Raw genomic sequence first — 19,352 nt, forward strand, 5'->3', positions numbered from 1 at the left:
ATTCAATGTAAAAAATTACTTAATACAGGACGGAAGGGGTAGGAATTTGACTTTAGGATATTTCAGCTGCTCATCCGGGTGTTTGACGTTGAAAACGGTTTTGCGTGGCGTCGCGCTCGATTTTGGTTCATCAGGGAACATCTTTCGGATGACCAGAGCTTCGTGGTACACGGTACAGAGAAACAGAATTAATGAAGACTTCGTCAAGCATAATGTGCCCACAAAATTACACTTGTCTAAAAATTCTAAATACAGTGCCTACCTGGTTTAGCAAACAAAGTAAACACTACATGTTCGCTTCAAAAACAAACTTTTTATGGAAGCACAGGCACTTATCTTTGATCGTTTTGATCGCAGCAAATTGAATTCGACGGAGATTTTTTCCCATTCCCATTGGATCGGAGTACGGGCTCTAATGTTATGGCCTAAATACATTATGCAAAAAAACGCCTAAATACAATCACTCTTTTCTGACACTTATCTTTAACCGATCCGCTTGCAACAAGTTGCGGTTAATGAAGATTCTTAAAATGAATTTAAATGCATGTATCAGTGCCATTTTATACCTTCAAAGTGGATATCAAGGTTTATATTTTGGACTATGTACGTATGGGGCCCTCCTTAGGTGCCCGCCAGAGTAAACGCGACGTGCGATGCGACGCGACAGTGCAATTTGACAGCCTGTTGATTATGATTGTTATTCTTTTACGTGAGTCGCGTCGCGTCGCATCGCTCGTCGCGTTTACTCTGGCTTCACCCTTAGCCTAGCGGTAAGACGCGCGGCTACAAAGCAGTTTAGGCTACCCCGCGGCCAACGGTCTAGGCAATTTCGGATTGGAAATTGTCTCGATTTCACTAGGCAAAAAGTATCATCGTGTTAGCCTCATAATATACGAATGCAAAAATGTTACCTGCCTTAGAAACTCGCAGTTGAAAAAACTGTAGAAGTGATGAATGAACACTAAGCTGCAAGGCGACAATGTCCCAGTGGGGGATGTAATGCCAATAATAAAAAGAAGAAGACGTATGTTGAAACAGGATAGTATTTTCGGATCTCAAAACTCTAAAACATTCTTGGTACATACATACTATCAAAATCAGGTTTTAGCAAGTTTCAATTTCGAACTAAACTTTTTCGAGAGTTTGCGGGTACTTTTCTGGAAAGCTTTGATTATTCGCAGTCATAATAATGATTGGAGAATGGAGAATCTAACTGAGCCTATTCTTGATTATATTGTCTCAATTGAATACTTTCTATCAACGTAAATTCATCATTAAATTGAAATAATTCTTCTGTCTCTTGTAGATTTTCGCGACCTGACCTGAGGTAAAAATAGTAATCCCTCATCAGGCCTTTTTTCTGTCCCTCAAAATGATTTCTCGGCTTCAAGTTTTCTGGATATACTGCTAAAAAAATTCAGTGCGTCAGATTTGCTTTATGGTAATGTGTCATCCTTCCTTCTACACTCAATTCCACGCATCAGAAGCAGAAAAAGGTTGGAAGTAAAGATCTAACAGCTAAATACGGCAATCTCATCTCATCACTTGCTTCCCATAGTGTCAGACTGACAAGTCCGTTCAAGTTTTCATATAGCAGAGATTACCTAAAATACGTGTTATTTTCCCCCCCTCCCTCCGATTTGTAAGGACGTGGCTAACTTTCTTTTTATTCAAGTAAATTGAACAAAGATGTTTAGACCTTCAATTCGAGCGACGTGTTCAATTCACTTGCCCTGTCTGAACTTAGCATTAGTATCAAATTGTCCATTTCTGAAACATGTGCTCTGCATATGCACAGCCAAGTTATTGAATAAAGAAATGCCATTTTCAGAAAAATATATTAAGCTCGTTTAGTGGAATGTATTAAACCGTCTAAGACGAATTAGTGTACGTTGCGATTGTTTTCTTCGAGTCGAGTCAAGTACAAGACACTGAAGACGACCGCACAGTTGTGGTCGAAATACGTATCTGCAAAGATAACGAAAACTAACTGGTGGAATTAAATGGACAGTACTTAAGTCGTCTTAGACGGTATAAAGAAATGGTTATTTAGACTGCCGAGTCGCCGAATAATATGCAATTAATGTGAACTGAACTGGGTCTCCAGTAGCCTTGGGAGCAAAGGCGTAGGATTGCCAATCCGTAGATGGCGAGTTCGATTCTCGGTCCGGTCTAGGATGTTTTCGGATTGGAAACTTTCTCAACATCCTGGACATAGTGTATCCATTGTACTTACCACACAAGATACATACTCATGCAATGGCGGGCATAGAAAAGCTTTCAATTAATAACTGAGGAAATGCTAATAGAATACTAAGTTGAAAAGCAGGCCAATCGAAGAAGAAGAAGAATATGAGCTGAGATATTTCCTTGGAAAATCTAAAGAATTCTCTGTGAAAGTTGGAAAAACTTCTGTGGAAGTGGAAGAATTTTATCAAATTTCATTTTAAGAAATTCATCAAATTTCCCCGAAGTTTGTGTAATATGTTTGCGTAGGAACTACAGACACTCAAATATTTGCATAATGTCCGACAGCCAAGCAGCTTTGAATGCTCTAAAGTCGGCAACATGCACTTCAAAACAAGTTTGGGAATGCATTCAGTCCCTCCAAAAATTGTCTTGTCGGAACCAAGTCAATCTATATTGGGTTCCAGGACACTGTGGAATAGATGATAACGAAAAAGCCGATATGCTAGCGAGACTCGGATCATCAAGTCGGTTTACAGGACCGGAACCTTTTTGCAGCTTACCAACTTCTTCTCTTCGTATGGAGCTGAAGGTATGGGAATCTATGAAAATAGAAACCAATTTTAGGAACGCAACTAATTCCAGGCAATCGAAACGCTTTATCACTCCAAATGTTTCCATGACTCGCAACATCTTAGAATTATCTAAAAGAGACCTAAGCACTTATACGGGTTTCATTACAGGTCATTGTCCAAGTCGATATCATTTGAAGCTTATAGGGAAACTTCAAAATGATCTATGTCGCTTTTGTCACACAGAAAAAGAAGACTCGGAGCATCCGTTATGCCGTTGTCCGGCAATTTTTCGAACAAGACAAAAGTTCTTCACCAAGGGGCTTATAGAACCACTTGAGCTTGGTAGAACAAATCCCAATTCGGTGGTGCATTTCATTCGAAAAGCTTAGCCGTGTTGGGGAGAAGCTGTTAGTCAATCAATGGCGACCACTCCCAATAGCGATACGCCATAGTGACATAGCTAGAAAAAAAGGGGAATATATTACAATAGATCAAAAAAATGGTCGCAGTGTTAAAAACCCAGATTAATCCACCTAGCGTTGGTGGTGCCTTTCTCGCATTTAGTTAAGACACCAACCTTGTATGGGGTTTATATGGTCCAATGTACCATTTTCTTCATAACTTTGAAACGCAACGACCGATCGTTATAAAATTCAATAGTGATCAACAAGGCTTTGTCCCCTGTCGAATGAAACTTGTTGCGAGAAAATCGGTTAAAGATTACTTTATGAAAAGTTGTCTAATGTTTTTCTTAGCTTTTGTGCACACACATACACACACATACACACGGACAGACAGACATGTGCTCAGCTCGTCGAGCTGAGTCGATTGGTATATAATACTATGGGTCTCAGAGACTTCTATAAAAAGTTCGTTTTCGGAGTGAAATGATAGCCTTTCGGTACAACTTAGTTGTACGAGAAAGGCAAAAAAAAATACCCGACAAGGAAAAAAAAATGGTATTCCTATATCGGAGATCATCAAAATGAGATAAATGCTTATTATTTAAGTGGCATAAACTAACATTATAGAACTTTATTATAAATATTTAATCGGGTTTTCGATACGTCACACTTAAAAATGGAAATAGTAGAGATTTTCGGCAGAATCTAAAACAATTGCTGTAGTTTGAATTACGTGCTGAGATGTACGCTCTGCAGTTCGCCTTCGAAATATTTGATTGTATCTATATGCTTTCATGATGATTCGAAGTTATTGATTTCCATAGCTTCATATTTACAACAGACTCTAAAACTGTAAGATTCGAAACATTTTATGTGCACATGAATTTGAACTTTTACATATAATACACTTAAGCTTACTTTACTAGTTGTAGTATATTCTTAATCACTTACTAGATAACTTCATTTAAATGAAAATGGAAGACTTTATCTTTTCGCATGGTTGTGTCTTATAAGTTTTAATAATATTGATACAGCATTGTACGCTCCATTCTAGTAAATATCTGGTAATCTTATTAATTGTTATCCGTCATCGAACGATACGGCACCTATCAGTGCGGTATAATATGGTAATTGAATATTTTGCATGAATTTTGTTCAGCGGCGCCGTAAACTGTCCAGATCTTGTTCACACTAGTTATGATATGTAGCTAGTGCATTTTCTTATTCAATCAATGCGATCAGGATTAATTTGGCCACGGTAGCAGGCATCTCATAGACGCTTGGTAAGAATTGACGACAGCTTAAGCCATGGTTCCGTACTGGAATTTTTTTACCTTGAAATATCTGATAAATTGGTGCAATGTTAGAAGCAGCTGATAAACTTGTATTACAATGAATTACCTCCAAAGTCCGTATCCAACAACAGTACAAACGGTTGCAACAGCCAGTGTTGATCCCACGGCAATCGGAGCTGTCTCGTCTCGGTATGTGCCGGTCGCACTACATTGGAACGTGGGTCCCCATGTGTTCGACGATTTGTACATGAAGCTTTGCATTCGCAATTCGCGTAAATACAGCTTTGCAAGATGTCCCGATTTGTCATTTTCGTCCTATATGAAAAGTAGGAAGATATATTATATGTATTGATCAATCTCCTACAAATGATCAATATGGTCACAATAAAATAACGATTGATACTGTGATAGAACGTGATACGTTTAAAAAAAGAGCAATTTTTCCCATATTCTGAACACATTGAATAGAACAACTACAATTTCAACTGAAATGTAAAAATCAAACATTATGAAATAAGTTGGAGAATTACAAAATAATCGTAATTGAAACATATTACTTATTTTAATGGCGGCAATAAAACCATGATTTGTAGAACCTTTATAATTCCCTTAATTAACTTTGTTCAAAACGGTAATCACTTTCCTTATTCTTTTCGTTGACCATTATTCATAACATCTTTGAAACATAATGCTTACCTGGGCGAACATTGTAATTATTACTTCCTGTTCACAAGTGTAAGATTTGCCTACAGGTGTTGGGAATAGTAACGTTCCCGGCGGGGTAGAGAGCTTCACATCTAACCCTGGTCGATCAACATGTTCAAAGATTTTGTTGTTTGATGAATAAATCAGTTCTACATTGTTGACATACCACCGTTCCCCTCCAGGAGTCTAAATTTGAAGAATGGTTTTAGTTCTTAAAAATGATTAAATTGCAGAATATTACCTTGGAAAAATATATATTCAGAACGAATCCTTTCCATCCGAGAGATACCCTTGACTCATCTTCCCAACATTCTCCGGAAATGTCCATTTGATCTGGCATAAATGTGTCTGCTTCCTGTAACAGTTTCATGGTCAGTATATGCGCTTTGCTCTCCAAAAAAATAACAAACCTTATCCTCCCCATACTTGTCTCGGTACTGTATGCTGAGGAGACCATCCGTTTGAATTAGAATGCATGTCGCACCACTGGTCCCGTTGAGTCGGTATAGCGACAGTGACGAGGGGACTGATGTAGCCTGCAACGTTGAACATGCATAAATCGATGGCAGAAAGCCATGAAGGGTGGATCGAAATTAAGCAAAAGAAATAACAAAGGGAAAAATCGATACTTCTCACCTAACAAATCCTAATCGTTCGAAAGTTGTACCATCCAAAACTTACCGACGCAGAAGTTGGCTTCATTGTATATTTAGTTATTCTTGGTTTTTTAGTAGAAAGTCCCTCTAGTTGAAGTGCTGATGAAAATTGTGTACCTGCACCAAATAGATTCAAAGATTGCATCACAGAATAATATCCATAGTTTCTTTTGGTGAAGGATTCACAAGTGCAATATATCTGGGAATGCAATTGTGTTACCTAGAATAATCGCGAACAGAAGCACCAACTCCAAAAAATTGTTCATTTTTAACCGATCCATTATTAGATGTTACCAGTTACAAGAAAATTGCGAAAATCGCTGCAGTCACCTGAGAACACAATCCTTGAATGAAAATTTTCCTCCTTATGGGTTGGTTTCGCTCTAGTCGTGGTGCTCGTATCCTCATGGTTTCATATCACCCACACACCAAACTTGCGCATTGTCAGGGTAAACTGTTCTGTAGGCGTTCGTTGCTGACAAGACTGAGGAAAAATCAAATAATTATGTATACTAATTGAAAAGCACTTTTTTTGTGTTAATCTATTATTCGCATATCGTTTAACGTTTTGAGGGCAACCTGTTATACATAATATAATTTATATATATTTTATATAATACATATGGATTATATGTATATGGATGATGGATTTTTTTTTCATTCATTCAGCAATTTTGTTTTATTATGTAATAATAGCGTCATATTTTTTTTTTCGCACGTTCAAATAGTAATTATTCCATGTTTTCGTTTCGATGGAAAGTTCCCAGTCAACACAAGATCGTATATGATGTCACATAAGATGCTAAAGTGGAGGCCATATAGGTACTTCCCCATACAATATGTACGTATATCGCCTCCACTTTAGCATCTTATGTTGCATCATATGCGATTTTGTGTTGACTGGGTTCTAATTATTTATACCCGATTAAAAACTAAAACGTTTTACACTAAGGGTCGTACGCCTATTATGCAAGGGCTCATCATATTTTACGCGTTTTGTATTCGTTTAAATTGTAAAAAAAGGAAAATAATCGTGGTTGTTAAGTGTTAAATGTTCCTGCTCCCACAAACCCTTCGAACGCAGCCAACACTACACTGTTCCAAGAAAGGACGACAGTGATACCGCTACTCACCACCTGGGACGCCGAGAAAAACATCGAATGGGTGGCCATGGGGGTGGCGAACTGGGTGGGCAGCATGTTGCGGAATTTATGGATGTCAACGGGTCAACGACCAAAGGCCTGGGGGTCAACGATCATAAAATGACTCATCATTAGCCTGGTGATAATCGAGAGAAAAGGTTGATTAGAAGGTTATAGTTTTGGAAAAGCAGAGAAAAGTTACAGTCGGAAAATTTGAAAGAGTGAAAGTGGAAGAGATCGTTTGACGTGGAAATCTGGACATCCAGGTAATTTACTACTACTCATCAGCTGAGACAAACCCCCAGGCTAGCCCCTGTTCCCTATGTTAGTAGATTGGACACTAGTGATACTCATGTTTCTTATGGAATCCTTATCCAGATTGCTATCGGAAATCAAGGTGGGGAATTACCCTTGTTTCCAATCTAAGATAAAAATGGCATAAGCATGAGGATTACTACTCCCGGCCACGCCCATCTTTACCGTAACTAGGGATAGGAAAGGAAATGTTGATGTAGAACTTACTTAACGAGAGGCCCCCGACTTGGCGACGCCCTCATAAGTTCTACGGAGTTGGTGGTTGGGTAGGGTAAGGTAGGTCATGGAGGTTTGCCTCAAGCTGGCAATTCGACCCACAGACTATGTTGTTTACCTGTTTTTATTTAAACTCTTGCCAGCCGGCTGTCGAAAGAGTATGCTAATATCGATTTTATTTACAGTTTATTCTTTAAGTAATTTACAGGCGATTTCTTAACCTCAATCTATCAACAACTATCCGTTGATCAAATCTAAATTTACCAAATTTGTATTTTCTGATCAGTGAGAAAAACGATTCTTCTAGGGACCGACCGATGATTCTACTAACCGCACAAAGTAGAACATAATTTTTGATGACCGGGCGATTGTTCTGCTTATTAAAAAAATAACCACTGGGCGCGAATTGAATCTTCACTTACTAATTATTGTCGGCGTAGCACCAAATTAAAATTTGGAAGTATGGACTTCCGAACCGAACTTTCTTCCAAAGTTTTATCTGTCAAACTCCCCAGGCTAGCCCCTGTTCCTTATGTGACCTTTAATCGCCATCTTGTGTACCTATTGTGTCACCAGGACCTCGCGGTTTTATTATAAAACGCCATCGCGGTTTCCCGCCGTTCTGAAATCCGATACCTGCCCTAGGAGAGTGTGTCCACCAAGTGCGCCATAAAACCAGGTTTTTTCCCAGTACGTCCACGGACTGCTGAAGCCTCGAGTTCGTCACTACACTCGAGAGATGCACGACACAGGCAGATGGTCCACGAGAGGCTGCAGTCCTCCGAGAAGAAGCTGACATCCACCCCTGACCCAGTTGCAGAAACCGAAGAGTCTACAGGTAGCGGAGTAGCAGTGCGCGGGGCCCCGAAGAACGAAGAAGAAAGAGAAGTGAGGAAGTAAGGAAGAGAATGGTAGGAGGTAGAAGTAAGGAATTAAATGGAAAGTACTAAACTCGTCTTCGACAGTTGAAAAGCTACGATGTTACCAGTGAAACCTCAGTCCACCAGTTGATTAAGCACTAGTGAGGTCCAAGTGCGATTTAACGCCTTCGAATCTCACTTCTAGGTGGACAAAATAGATAGAGGAAAATGATCCAAAATGCACCCCTGGGGCAAAATGGCCTCACTCATATAATCTGTTGTAGTACATTTATGAACGAATATTACCATTACAATTCATAATTAGTTATCCATCATTGAGCTCCATAGGAAAAAATTAGCAAAATCCCATCATATTTACTCAAATTTAACGATTAGCTATTCTTCCGCCACATCCGTAAGATTGTAGTTCAATCCATTAAGAAAAAATAAACAACCATGCGTTCACCATCATTTTGCATGCAATTGAGTCATTTTGGACCACCATTCGGGCGTTTTGCCCCAGGCCTATTTTTCAAACATTTTTTTAATGCGTTAGAAAGTCATGAAAACCTTTATTGTGATCATTGTGATATGTAGCTGGGGTTGTAAATTTTGCACCTACAGGGGTTAGACAAAAAGGTCGAGATAGCTAAAATTATGTCGAGATTCAAATCATCATAACTTTGCGTACAATAATCCGATTTAGATAAAATTAGGACCTTTAAAACCGGACGCTTTTCTAGTATACTGAAAAACTTAAGATTGGTCCTTGACCACCGTAGATGTTCCGGGTTTTCTGAAGGTATGTTCAAGATGCATTTTTTCACTGCTTGTCGTTTTATCTCACGTTTACATTCATCATGTTTTATGCTTTCTTTAAAAACTAGGACTAATATGCCGATCAACGGTGGCTGTAGATCAAGAATCCATCAAAACTACGCAGAGATATGGCCATTTCCGTAAAAACGGTTCCGGGAACATGATGAAACGATAACAGATAGGAATAATGCAAATATGGTTATCGAGAACTATTTTCACCGGATTACTGTCCGACATTCTGGCTACGTGCCCGGCCCACCGCAGTCTTCCGATTTTCGCGGTGTGAACGATGGATGGTTCTCCCAACAGCTGATGCAACTCGTGGTTCATTCGCCTTCTCCACGTACCGTCCGCCATCTGCACCCCACCATAGATGGTACGCAACACTTTCCTTTCAAAAACTCCCAGTGCGCGTTGGTCCTCCACGAGCATCGTCCAGGTCTCGTGTCCGTAGAGAACTACCGGTCTTATAAGCGTTTTGTAGATAGTCAGTTTGGTACGGCGGCGAACTCTATTCGATCGGAGCGTCTTACGGAGTCCAAAGTACGTACGATTTCCAGCCATTATGCGCCTCCGAATTTCTCTGCTGGTATCGTTATCGGCGGTCACCAGTGAGCCCAAGTACACGAATTCTTCAACCACCTCGATTTCGTCACCACCGATATAAACTCGTGGTGGGTGGCTTACATTGACCTCTCTTGAGCCTCTTCCTATCATGAACTTCGTCTTCGACGTGTTGATGACTAGTCCAATCCGTTTAGCTTCGCTTTTCAGTCTGATGTAGGCTTCCTCCATCCTCTCAAAGCTACGTGCCATGATATCAATGTCGTCGGCGAAACCAAATAACTGGACGGACTTCGTGAAAATCATACCACTCGTGTCAATCCCTGCCCTTCGTATTACTCCCTCCAAAGCGATGTTGAATAGCAGACACGAAAGACCATCACCTTGCCGTAACCCTCTACGCGTTTCGAAGGGACTCGAGAGTGCCCCTGAAACTCGAACTACGCACATCACCCGATCCATCGTCGCCTTGATCAACCGTTTCAGTTTATCCGGTTTTCGTGCATTAGCTGCCATAGCTGGTCCCGATCGATTGAATCATATGCGGCTTTGAAGTCGATAAATAGATGATGTGTGGGCACGTTGTATTCGCGGCATTTCTGCAATACCTGACGTATGGCGAACACCTGGTCTGTGGTAGAGCGTTCACCCATAAATCCCGCCTGAGTCGTATTATCTTCTATGTCGTTCGTAATAGTTGTTTTTAAAGGCGGCTTATTGGGCCTGCGCAAACCTCCTGTCCGGGGGCAGCAGGGACAGCAGGGACAGCATGGACCATGTCCAAGGGCTTGACGACCCCTCCCCAGCTGTCTGTGAGTCAGGGAGAACTGCCTAGGGCGTGGTGGGATTTAGCAGTGGGCTCTGCTAAAATCCCTCCCAAAAAACCACAAGTGCCCGTAATCAGACTCTATCAAAGCGACTGTGTGCCGCTTCAAAAGCACAAGCCCAGGGAGTGCCAATTGGCATGGGGAGTGTCCCTACTTCGGTAGGGTAGCACGTGAGCTGCTTCGGCAGGGAGTGAGTGATCTGTTTGTGCTGAGGCAGGAGTGTCATAGCGCGTCGCCGCTATTGTCACCTCGAAGCGCAGCAGAAGTCTGAGTATGGACTGCACATGCTGAGGTAGGAGTGTCGTAGCGTAGTATCGTTGATCGGACCCTACATACCGCTATCGACACCTCGAGGCATGGCAGTGGAGTGTTAGAGTGAGTTGGGGAGTGTCCCTACTTCGGTAGGGTAGCGCGTGAGCTGCTTCGGCAGGGAGTGAGTGATCTGGTTGTGCTGAGGCAGGAGTGTCATAGCGTGTCGCCGCTATTGTCACCTCGAAGCGCAGCAGAAGTCTGAGTATGGACTGCACATGCTGAGGTAGGAGTCGAGGTAGCTATCGACACCTCGAGGCATGGCAGTGGAGTGTTAGAGTGAGCACCCGAATAAGGGTCACATGGAGCGAATGGTCTTTAGAGAAGCTGCTTCGGCGGCAGGGTAGCAGTGGGTTCCCGAGCAGCACAAGTCAGACAAAAATGGTTGCAGCAACTTGGTTGTGACTGAATCTGGTAACATATAAGTTGTAGTAACCTATAAGAAACTTGTGTGCTGCTAGGGTTGTACCCACACACCTACAGTTGTGCACATGTGGTGCATGGGGAGTGTCCCTGCTTCGGCAGGGTAGCGTGTGGTCTGCTTCGGCAGTGGTGTGATTGATCTGCTCGTGCTGAGGCAGGAGTGTCGTAGCGTAATATCTGTAGGCCCAGGCAGTTACCGCTATTGACACCTCGAGGCATGGCAGCGGAGCGCCTGGGAGAGCATCCAAGTAAGACTCAAATGGTGTGAATGGGGTACGAGCACCCAAGTCAGTCTCGCATGGGACGGGTGCCTGTGTGAGCGATAATGAGCGAGTATGTTTAGTACTGCCATCCCCCAGAAGTAGTACTGGGAGGTAGTTCCTGGCGGAAACGATGGTGGAGCCCAAGGGAGTTTAGTCGGTATTACCGGTATGGTCGAGTCCGACACTCCAGTACACTTCCGTGTGGTAGTTTTGCAACTACAATGCACGTGTACTGGGTTAGTGTGTAAATGCATTCTCCCTTGTAAAAAAAACCTCCTGTCTCGTCGGAGGGCCGTCGTGTCAGGGCTGTTTAGCGTCCCACCTAACACCAGGATTTGGGCTTGTGCGCTTTGAGCGGCACACGGTCGCTTTGGCGGAGCTTTCTTGCGGATTCATGCAGCTTTTTTATAGAGGTTTAGCAGGGCCCACTGGCACGGCAAAAGCTGGGTAAAGCGTACCATTGGTACTTCACGTAACTGAAAGAATAAAATAGACCCCATCTCGCGGTCCTTAGCCTCTTACCCAGCAACTCCTATCCCTACCTCCCCGCGGTGCTGGCCGGGATACGAGCAACCTTAGGGAAGATCGGGTAACCAACCCCGGTGGGAACTATGGTCGTATGCTGACAGGGAAGGGGGGTTTGCTCCTCTCCGGAGGTGCAAATCTTATTGAGCGTCTGTTCTCCATGTCAGGATCGGCTCACAACAGCGTCTGTTCTCCATGTTAGGGGCGGCTGATCATCGTCCGAGTGCCAGCGAGGGACTCTAAATGAAACTGTGCACCATGGTCCACCGGAAATAAGGAGGAGGTGTCAGGCCCTGCAAGCCAGCCTTTAAAAAACCAACGAACAATCAACAAGAGAGTACGGACCGGAACCATCGGCGAAGACCACTGCGACGAAAAGGGACTAGCGATTGGAAACTCGGTTCGTGGAACTGCAAATCTCTCAACTTCATCGGGAGCACACGCATACTCGCCGATGTGCTCAAGGACCGTGGATTCGGCATCGTAGCGCTGCAGGAGGTTTGTTGGAAGGGATCAATGGTGCGAACGTTTAGAGGTAATCATACCATCTACCAGAGCTGCAGCAACACACACGAGCTGGGAACAGCTTTCATAGTGATGGGCGATATGCAAAGGCGCGTGATCGGGTGGTGGCCGATCAATGAAAGAATGTGCAGGTTGAGGATCAAAGGCCGGTTCTTCAACTTCAGCATAATCAACGTCCATAGCCCACACTCCGGAAGCACTGATGATGATAAGGATGCATTCTACGCGCAGCTGGAACGTGAGTACGACAGCTGCCCAAGCCACGACGTCAAAATTATCTTATAAGATTTGAACGCTCAGGTTGGCCAAGAGGAGGAGTTTAGACCGACTATTGGAAAGTTCAGCGCTCACCGGCTGACGAACGAAAACGGCCTACGACTAATTGATTTCGCCGCCTCCAAGAATATGGCCATTCGCAGCACCTACTTCCAACACAGCCTCCCGTATCGGTACACCTGAAGATCACCACTGCAGACAGAATCACAAATCGACCACGTTCTGATTGATGGACGGCACTTCTCCGACATTATCGACGTCAGGACATATCGTGGCGCTAACATCGACTCTGACCACTATCTGGTGATGGTTAAACTGCACCCAAAACTATCCGTCGTCAACAATGTTCGGTACCGACGACCGCCGCGGTACGACCTAGAGCGACTGAAGCAACCTGATGTCGCCACTGCATACGCGCAGCATCTCGAGGCAGCGTTGCCGGAAGAGGGTGAGCTCGATGGGGCCCCTCTTGAGGACTGCTGGAATACAGTCAAAGCAGCCATTAACGACGCAGCGGAGAACAACGTCGGGTATATGGGTCGAAGTCGACGGAACGATTGGTTCGACGAAGAGTGCAGACAGATTCTGGTGGGAAAGGACGCAGCGCGGGCGGTCGCTTTGCAGCAATGTACCTGGCAGAACGTACATCGTTATAGACGGAAGCGGAGACAGCAGACCCGCCTTTTTCAGGAGAAGAAACGCCGCCTGGAAGAAGCGGAGTGCGAGGAGATGGAACAGCTGTGCCGTTCTCAAGATACACGCAAGTTCTATCAGAAGCTCAACGCATCCCGCAAAGGCTTCGTGCCGCGAGCCGAAATGTGCCGGGATAAGGATGGGAGCATCTTGACGGACGAACGTGTGGTGATCGAAAGGTGGAAGCAGCACTACGAGGAACATCTGAATGGCGCGGAGAGTACAGGTAGTGAAAGTCAAGGCAGTGGAGGAGATGACTACGTCAGTTCAGCGGACGATGGAAGCCAACCAGCCCCCACCTTGAGGGAAGTTAAGGATGCCATTCAACAGCTAAAGGCCAATAAAGCAGCTAGTAAGGATGGTATCGGAGCTGAGCTCATCAAGATGGGCCCGGAAAAGCTGGCCACTTGCCTGCACAAACTGATAGTCAGAATCTGGGAAACCGACCAGCTACCGGAGGAGTGGGAAGAAGGGGTTATATGGCCCATCTACAAGAAAGGCGACAATCTGGAGTGTGAGAATTTTTGAGCGATCACCATCCCTCATGCCGCCTACAAAGTGATATTCCAGATCATCTTCCGACGTCTATCACCATTAGTGAATGAGTTCGTGGGAAGTTATCAAGCCGGCTTCGTTGACGCCCGCTCGACAACGGACCAGATCTTTACTGTACGGCAAAAATGCCGTGAATACCAGGTCCCAACGCACCATCTGTTCGTTGATTTCAAGGCGGCATACGACAGTATAGACCGCGTAGAGCTATGGAAAATTATGGACGAGAACAGCTTCCCTGGGAAGCTTACCAGACTGATCAAAGCAATGGTGGATGGTGTGCAAAACTGTGTGAAGATTTCGGGCGAACACTCCAGTTCGTTCGAATCGCGCCGGGGACTAAGACAAGGCGATGGACTTTCGTGCCTGTTGTTCAACATTGCGCTAGAAGGTGTCATGCGGAGAGCCGGGTGTAACAGTCGGGGTACGATTTTCAACAGATCCAGTCAATTTATTTGCTTCGCGGATGACATGGACATTGTCGGCCGAACATTTGCAAAGGTGGCAGAACTGTACACCCGCCTGAAACGTGAAGCAACAAAAGTTGGACTGGTGGTGAATGCGTCAAAGACAAAGTACATGCTTGTGGGCGGAACCGAGCGCGACAGGGCCCGCCTGGGAAGCAGTGTTACGATAGACGGGGATACCTTCGAGGTGGTCGAGGAATTCGTCTACCTCGGATCCTTGCTAACGACTGACAACAACGTTAGTCGTGAAATACGAAGACGCATCATCTGTGGAAGTCGGGCCTACTACGGGCTCCAGAAGAAACTGCGGTCGAAAAAGATTCGCCACCGCACCAAATGTGTCATGTACAAGACGCTTATAAGACCGGTTGTTCTCTAGGGACATGAAACGTGGACAATGCTCGAGGAGGACTTGCAAGCACTCGGAGTATTCGAGAGACGGGTGCTTAGGACCATCTTTGGCGGTGTGCAAGAAGACGGTGTGTGGCGGCGAAGAATGAACCATGAGCTCGCCCAACTCTACGGCGAACCCAGTATCCAGAAGGTAGCTAAAGCCAGAAGGGTACGATGGGCAGGACATGTTGCAAGAATGCCGGACAGCAACCCTGCAAAGATGGTGTTCGCTTCCGATCCGGCAGGTACGAGACGGCGTGGAGCGCAGCGAGCGAGATGGGCAGACCAGGTTCAAAACGACTTGGCGAGCGTGGGGCGTATCCGAGGATGGAGAGATGCGGCCTCGAACCGTGCATTGTGGCGTCAAATTGTTGATTCAGTGTTATCTGTTTAGATGTTAACTAAATAAATGAATGAACAGGGCCCACTGTCAAACCCCACCACATCCTAGGCAGGCGCCACAACTCGCAGATGGCCTGGGGAGGGATCGTCAAGCCCTTGGACATAGTCCCTGCTGCCCCCGAAGACGATGAATATAGGATCTTTATTAAAGATACATTATGATGACTGTAAGACTCTCTGGCCAATTTGTAACAGGTTCCGGGTGTTCTGCGAAAGTGACATTTGTTCAGGATGTATGGTCAGTCCCGTACCGATTTTACGAAAATGGCCATATCTTTGCGTATACCAAACGGATTTTCAATCTGCAGCCAGCATTGGTCAGTATATTAGTTATAGTTTTCAGGGAGAGTATGAAACATGATGGCAGTAAACGTCACATAAAACGACAAGCAGAAGAAAAAATGCATTTTCAACATATCCTCGGAAAACCCGGAACATCTCCGGTGGCCAAGGGCCAATCTGAGGTTTTGCATGAGGACAGTATACTAGAAGAGTTCGGCGTCCGAAGGTCCCAGTTTTATCGAAATCGGATCATTCTACGTAAAGTTATGCTGATTTGAACTTCGACAAAATTTTGCCTATCTCAATCTTTTTGTCTAACCCCTGTATACGTTGAAATGCTTGGGTATTTTTGTTTATATGGGCGATAACATCGAAAAAGCTTAAGGGGTGCATTTTGAACCGCTCTCCCCTACATAAAAAAATGCAATAATATTCAGTGGAATCACTTTGCTATAGAACGTACAGGCCTTGGTATACGCTAACATGACAACTCCACATCTTTTCCACATCATTACAAGACAAAAACTAAAAACAATACAAAACATTTGGCGTACGGAATACAAACATTCACTTATCATAATAAAATATTCATCCTAGGAAGTCTATGTAGTTCATTTGATCCATCGCAGTTCTGGTCTCGTCCCGTCATTGAAGAAGTCCGTAGCAATTGAGAAAAAAACAAAGATAGAAAAATTCTCCACTATTGAGGTGTATGGACATTCACTCACCTTCTGGTCCACATCGACTGACTTGAAGTCTATGTTTGAAGGTTGCAACAGATGTGCTGCAGTCGAAAAGCTCGTAAAATTCATTGAAGCCTAATTGGATCATGTAATCCATATTCGGTGTTCCAGGCATCAAGTCTTAAAATACAGCTTGAGAGCATTTCCTTCTTTGCTCAAGGGTTTCGATTCCAAGAAGTCTATAGCGATCTTCATATCGTGGCAAATTTAAAGGATCACGCCAGGGAAGATCACGTAAAGCAAATCTGACGAATTTGTGTTGAATTGCTTCAATCCTAGTGAGCCAAGTAGCTTGATACGGACACTATACAATGGCATTGGATTCGAGTATTGACCTCACTAAGGCACAGAACAGAGATCGAAGGCATAGCGGGTCACGAAATTCTTTAGTTATTTTGAAAATAAACCCGAGCTGCCGGTTGGCTCTAGAGATCATGTTGTTATAATGTATGCGAAATGTGAGTGCCGAATCAAGTGTAACACCCGAATCACGAACTTGCGAAACACGAGAGAGAGCCTGATTTGGGACTGGATAATCGTAACTAATGGGCTGTTGTCTACGGTGGAAGGATATGACGTAGCATTTCTGTACACTCAAAGTCAGAAAGTTATTCGAGCACCATTCACACAGGCAATCAAGAAGTAGCTGCAGATTTTCGCAGTCTTGCAATTTTTTCACAACCATATATAGCTTCAAGTCATCAGCATAGAATATTCGGCAGTTATCTGGAAGCACTGTGGAGAGTTCGTTGATGAAGAGCAGCAATAAAAGCTGGCCAAGGTTGCTGCCTTGGGGCACGCCAGATGGGTTGGTAAAAATGTTGAATGATTCCGTTCATATCTTCACCGCAAGCTGTCGGTTCGTCAAATATGATTTGAGCCAGCAGATGATATGTTGGCATATGCCAAGTTTCTCAAGCCGGGCAAGCAGTATTCCATGATCAACTCGATCGAATGCAGATTTGAAATCAGTGTACACTGTATCGACTTGTGCACCGGAGTCCATATTTTGCAATCATAGTGATATAAATTGTGTAAGATTAGTTGGAGTTTACCTTTTAGGATAAAATCCATGCTGATCCGAAGATATATGTGCTTTACACGCCGCAAATAGTGTGTCGTTCACAATGATTTCAAAAACTTTTTGCTTATCGTTCTTCTTATGCACTGGAAACATCACAGAAAATTTCCATGATGAGGGAAACTTGTACTGACTTAGCGAATGGTTGAAAAGTAGTGTTAACGGTAAAATCAATGCCTCACTACATCTTTGAAAAATGCATGACGGAATGCCATCAGGGCTGGCTGAATATTTGAGTTTACAACTAACTTGACGAGGAGTTATCTGCAGCTGTCTAAGGGTAGACACAATGCATGGAGTATCTAGACAAGCACGTTTAATTTGCCTCGCTGATGCTTGATATACGTTAAAGGCATCCATAAAATGGGCTGCAAATAGATTGTATTTTTCTGCAGCGGTATTGACGTACTGAACTCCCAGGAACATCTCAATCGGCAATCCATCCTCTTTTCGCATGGGTTCCTTCGCAGATTGTCTTGCATTCGCTGCGGGTACCTTTTGTACAAGAAACGATTGTAAATCCTATGATTATAGCTAGCACGATTGAATTGCTGCTTAGTTAACGGGCAGCGTAGTTTGCAGTACTGTCTAAGCGATTTTGATCTTATTCGCTTGAGCTGTCGAAGGCGTGCATTACCCCACGGAGGCTTACGAGCAGGTCGGTGAGGTGGGACAAATTCAGTTATTGCATCGAGCATGATGCTTGTAAAACGAGATACAGCATAATCGATCTCTAGAGTATCTAGGAATGTCCAGTCAATCTGATGAAGTGCATCAAGCAATCCGATGTAATTTGCTTTTTTAAAGTCGAGGCTTGGCTCTTCAGGAGGCGCGATAAAAACCGGTTTGGAAGTACACACTTAAATTATTTTGTAGACCTCGGTAAAAATTTTGCCGAGATTCCAACAGCCAAGATCTCGGTAATATTTTTTACTGAAATTCAGTAATTCCTTTACCGAAATTTCGTCAATATTTTGCCGAAACTCGGCAAAGTTGATTTTTTGCCGAGATCTCGGTAACGATTACCGATGACTCAGTAAAGTTTACCGAAATCTCGGTAAAATTTTTACCGAAATTCGTCGAAATTATTACCAATATCTCGGCTGTTGGATTCTCGGCAATCGGTAAACTTAGAATTTTAAGTGTGTACATAGATCGATTTCTAAAGCGGGATGATCAGCATCCAAGTTAGACATAGCTTCAGTTGCCTCTTGTACCCTTCGAGAGTGGTTTCATTTACTAACACAAGGTCCAGAAGTGGATTGTTTCTATTAGCAATGCAATTTATTTGAGTCAGGCCGTGTAAGCTAAATCCATCAAGCAGAGCCCCACAAGCTTGAGAGATATGCGACTGCACACAATCAACGACAGGTATATCCTCTTCTGTCATAATCCAGACTAAACCAGATTGATTGTAATCACCGAGCAAAATCGTATGATCATTAGTATCAAGATTTACATAAACATTCCTTATCGATTCAATGTGATCGTTCACGCCACCCAGATTCGGGTGGAAGGTATATTACGCCTATACTGACTAGACAATTCGACAGGATCAGTCTTACCCAAAGCTGTTCTAGCTGTTTCATCGAACAGTTTCAACAACAAAAAGCAATATTTGACACAACTTTATTGCTTCACTGTGAAACAACTATTGATTTACAATCAAAGCTCATTTTATTTCGTTTCCATTAATTTTAGCACAAACTGATAGTCAGAATCTGGGAAACCGAACAGCTACCAGAGGAGTGGAAGGAAGGGGTTATATGCCCCATCTACAAGAAAGGCGACAAACTGGAGTGTGAGAACTTTCGAGCGATCACCATCCTTAATGCCGCCTACAAAGTGATATC

At 43.6% G+C, this 19,352-nt stretch overlaps 1 protein-coding gene across 1 annotated transcript; it reads right to left on the reverse strand.

The window, feature by feature from the left end:
• Positions 1-3,765: 3,765 nt before the first annotated feature.
• On the reverse strand, positions 3,766-6,199 carry LOC134224495 (lysosome-associated membrane glycoprotein 5). Its single transcript, XM_062703859.1, has 7 exons — positions 6,043-6,199; positions 5,848-5,939; positions 5,577-5,702; positions 5,408-5,521; positions 5,158-5,352; positions 4,568-4,776; positions 3,766-4,510 (listed from the first exon to the last, which is right to left on the reverse strand). The coding sequence occupies exons 1-7, from the start codon at positions 6,101-6,103 to the stop codon at positions 4,468-4,470; spliced, it is 840 nt and encodes a 279-aa protein (XP_062559843.1). The 5' UTR covers positions 6,104-6,199; the 3' UTR covers positions 3,766-4,467.
• Between the last annotated feature and the right edge of the window lie 13,153 nt (positions 6,200-19,352).

Source organism: Armigeres subalbatus, chromosome 3, assembly GCF_024139115.2.
Source record: "Armigeres subalbatus isolate Guangzhou_Male chromosome 3, GZ_Asu_2, whole genome shotgun sequence".
NCBI lineage: Eukaryota > Metazoa > Arthropoda > Insecta > Diptera > Culicidae > Armigeres > Armigeres subalbatus.

Excerpts from the sequence above, each read along its gene's own strand:
- LOC134224495 (XM_062703859.1), bottom strand. The coding sequence starts at position 6,103 with ATGGATCGGTTAAAAATGAACAATTTTTTGGAGTTGGTGCTTCTGTTC. Across the intron at positions 5,703-5,847 it reads TGAAGCCAACTTCTGCGTCG|GCTACATCAGTCCCCTCGTC; the intron begins GTAAGTTTTGGA and ends TCAACGTTGCAG. Across the intron at positions 4,777-5,157 it reads TAATTACAATGTTCGCCCAG|GACGAAAATGACAAATCGGG; the intron begins GTAAGCATTATG and ends CTTTTCATATAG.